The sequence below is a fragment of the Lactuca sativa genome, chromosome 4 (genome assembly GCF_002870075.4).
Source record: "Lactuca sativa cultivar Salinas chromosome 4, Lsat_Salinas_v11, whole genome shotgun sequence".
In the NCBI taxonomy this organism is placed as follows: domain Eukaryota; kingdom Viridiplantae; phylum Streptophyta; class Magnoliopsida; order Asterales; family Asteraceae; genus Lactuca; species Lactuca sativa.
In genome coordinates, this window is record NC_056626.2 from 22,550,908 (window position 1) to 22,555,187 (window position 4,280).

General features: G+C 30.6%; 1 protein-coding gene across 1 annotated transcript; it reads right to left on the bottom strand.

The window, feature by feature from the left end:
* Window positions 1–831: 831 nt before the first annotated feature.
* LOC111890371 (protein C2-DOMAIN ABA-RELATED 10) lies at window positions 832–1,533 on the bottom strand. The gene is made up of 3 exons (XM_023886494.1): window positions 1,417–1,533; window positions 1,218–1,313; window positions 832–1,131 (listed from the first exon to the last, which is right to left on the bottom strand). Exons 1-3 carry the CDS (start codon window positions 1,531–1,533, stop codon window positions 832–834), a joined length of 513 nt encoding a protein of 170 aa, XP_023742262.1.
* Between the last annotated feature and the right edge of the window lie 2,747 nt (window positions 1,534–4,280).

Sequence of the window (4,280 nt, forward strand, 5' to 3'; positions counted from 1 at the left end):
AATAAAAAATAAATTAAAATAAGTTATTTAAAAAAATTAATAATCCAATAAAGAAAGAAAGAGGCGGGGTTTGGTGTATAATTGTCTTTCCAGCCCATTCAGCCAGAAAGATATGATTTTGAGGCTTTCTGGGAAAGACATATCTTACCGGAAAAGACCCCTTCGTTTGTGCAAATCAAACAGTCTTTCCGGTCCATTCAGCCAGAAATATCTGTTTGGACCTGAAAAGATACGTATCAAACGGGACCGAACTCCCGGTTCTTGAGTTCACTTAATAAGGAAAGGAAAAGAAATGTGTGTTCGTTCAGTTTTTTAGATAAAGAAGTGAAAAGAATTCCTCGAGTTTTGTTTGAAGAAGAGGAAGGGAATAAATGGGAATGAAAAGATATATACATATTTGCCTTTTTAACTATTTTCTGGACCCAAATGGTAAGAAAAAGCAAGACTCCAAATAGTTTGAAATTTAGAAAAATGCAGGTTTTCATCCCAAATCAAATTAAAACTATTGTCCGCTGTGTTGTTCTATTTCGATCAAGGCATTCAATGCTTCTTTTCAATATGATATGTATGTATATTTATGTATGTGGATACATCTACGTATGCACTTCTTTATTTAATTGAAGACCAAGTGTTCGACAATATTCCTCAACGAATGTTTCCACCTTACAGTTCCTTTGATTTTGACGACTTCAATGGCCTAATTTATTTGAGTCTAATACGATGTAAAATTAAAAGATATGGAAATTTTTTTCTGTTTGATTTGACTAAATATATACTCCATACTTACAAACTTAATTTATACTCTTACAAGTTCATAATCTACATAAAACCCTAAACGATTAAATGGGGATCTTTAACAAGAGTGATTTCTATTTGCACCTCAATTTCACCAGTTTCCACATTTCTCAATCGTAGAATCATATCTTGTGTGATTGAATCTTTATTCCATACAATAAAGCTCTCTTCTGCTAAGTGATTATGTTCATCTGGTTCAACTGTCTCAAGTTTAGTACCAATCGCAAGATCATTCAAATCTGTACGCATTTCAAGGCACTCAAGATACGGATTTACATCTACATTTGATGTCCCTAGGTTATCATCTTCACTAAATGTGTCTTTATCATACACTGTCTGAAACATAACAGCATGCTTTCATTCATTAACATTAGGGTTATTAAATGTTAGAAAAACCCAAATTAGACATAATAAAATCTTACAAGTTTGATTGGTTCCTTAGGATCCTTAATTGCTAGTGTTAAAACATCATTCCAAATAGGATTGCAATCGTCCTTAACCACTTTGGTCTTTGTTTTCTGCATTAAAATTACACATATAAACAATAATCTAAATCACCTAAATCAAAGTGATTTTAATTTTTCATTTATTTTCTATTAAAAATAATTAAAAAAAATTAACCTGATGGTCCAATGTTGCAACAACGTAAGGATCACTTGTACCACTGGCCCTATCGCGAACAGCCAGATTTGTCCCTTTGTTCACTGTTAGCCTCAAGATTCCCTTTACTTCTTCCATTCAATCTCTATAATTTTGTTCTTAATTTTCTTCCCATATGTTTATCAAAAATGGTAGAAGTTGCCCAATTTAGGTTTATTAATTGTTGCTAAATTTAAAAATATAGAGGATCACATATAAAATGGTTGATCGATACAGAACGAGACCTTGTCAAACCCTTCTTGTCATCTACTCCATCAAAAAATATATACATACTGAATAATATACATGTATTTTATTATAGTTTATATCGAGGTTACTAAAAATGTATCGTTGGTTTTGGGCTTTAAGCTTTTGAGAAATCTTCCAAAAATATAACCATCTATATATAAGGTCATCCTTGTATACCCTATGAATTATTTCGTAATAGCTGTTTGATAATATTCTCAATTGATAGTTCGAATGATAGGAATTATCATTTGAAAATCTATATAAAAAAGCCGAAAATAAAATATATATTTTTTTAAATACAGTTTTCTAAATCTGAGTTCTTGATGAAAACTAAAAAAATAAAGAATATGCAGGACCATAACAAACTCTTACACTATGTCATTCAATATACCCATGAAAGAAAAATGTTAGGTGCAACATGAAGCTTGGAGCGATGAGAAGCAAAATGTATAAAATATAATCCCTTCGTCAAGATGTTGACAATCTGAGAAGTAGCGTCTATGTACACAATGAACATGAACCGAAGAATCCAAGACAACACAATGTAACAAATATAAATTTAAATCATACTAAAGGTATTGTGTGCTATGATGAAATACTAGTTTCGCAGCAAGAGTGCAAAATAAGTGGCCCTAATATTTATCAAAAGAAATGGTAAAATCGCACAAACTAAGTGGCCCATGTTAACCGGTCTCATTACCCATATGGAAAATCAATCATGGAACATTAGCAATATTTTAGGCGTGCAAATGTTTAAACTTTGAATCTGCTATGTTGAATTTCACACATCAACCACTAGACTCCAATAACATGTTAAAAAACAACGTTTGGTGAATGAAACTTAGGAGCTCCAAGATTATAAATCCATAATGAGGGTGGAGATATAAGTAAACAAACTAGTGGTAAAAGAAGTGTGGTAATCAAAGATGTAATCTATTATAACTAAGACTATCTCCAACTCATCTTCATTTTTTCCTTATAAATGGAGTAAAAAATAAGATAAATAGTGTTTCATCTTCAAGCCTATTTCATTTTTTATCTCATTTTTACCATAAAAAGTATATTTCTAGAATATTTCATTTTTATAACTTATATATATATTGTCAAATACACTCATTTACTAATTAGATTTTAACAAATATATATAATATTTTTTTCATTACAAATTATATTATCATAAATAAAATGTTTACATATAATAAATTTAAATTAGTTATTACTTTACTATAAATAATTATTAAATAAATAAGATTATATTTATAATAAATATATCAAGATCACGATCATATTTAATTACTATATTTTATAAATTATGTTACCATGTTTCAAGTCTTTAGTATATATTTAATTTCTTTTATATGAATTCGATAAATAAATATTAAACTCTATATTTATGATTAATTAATATAAATTAGTATATAACATGATATTACAAATATTAAATATTGCATTTAAATTGTAATTAGTAAATAAAAATAAACTAGAAATGTGTAAAAATAAAAATGAGATGGACTAAAATTGGCAACCGAAACTTCAACTCCATTTTTGGATATATAAATAGTATTCCCCCAAATATGAGGGAATACTATTCATATCTTCAAAATGGAAATGGAAATGAGGTAAGGTTGGAGGAAAATAGGGGAAAAATGGAGTTTAGGGGTGTTGAAGTGACAAAGAACATTGTTTGGCATGCGGAATTTAAGTTTGCACAATTGAACATGGTGATTTGGGTGTTTAAGAGATATATTGAATGTATATGGTGTTACAAAAAAATGATCTAGATCTAGACTACATAAATAACACACACTTACACACTCACTTTTACATCTCTCAAGCACACCTCTACAAGTGGACAAACCCACTATTTATAGAGGTGTTTACATGTCTCTCTCTCACTCTCTAACAAATGGGTCTAAAGGCTAAAGCACCACATGCAAGTGGGTTTTACAAAAGTCAAACATTTACAAAGTCATGAATGAATAACTTTGCACCCCAACATTCTCCCCCTCAAAGTTAGGAATGAATGACCCACTTCAAATCTTCCAAAATCAAGCACTACGCGGTTCGAGCCTCAAAGGTGGCACATGTCGAAACGAACTTCAATCTTCAATTCTTCCATGATTCTTCAATTTGAGCTCTAGGATGTGAGACCATAAAAACCAAGCAGCAACGAATGATCAAGAGTATCCCAACCTCCAAATAATCACCCAAAAGTTGACACACCCCAAAAATCTTCAATAAACCAAACCCATTTCGAATACATCACTTCCGAACATCCAATTGCATCATCTCGTAATCTTCAAAACTTCAAGATCACTTCGGTCTTCAAATCCGCGTAATATGAAAAATTCAAGTTCGAATTTCCATATAAAACTTCTCCCCCTTTTTATAATCGAAATTTGATTATAAAACTCCAAAGGAAAAAGAACATGCTCTATTCGGAATTTTTCATGTCAAAACTCCCCCTTAACATGCGGCATAAACTTTGTGCTTCAATCTGGAAAATCCAAAAAATATTGAATTTTTAGCTTCGTTCACGGATCGCCTTTGACAAAATTTCTCAAAAATGGGTAGAAGTTGTCAATTTCAAAATTCTG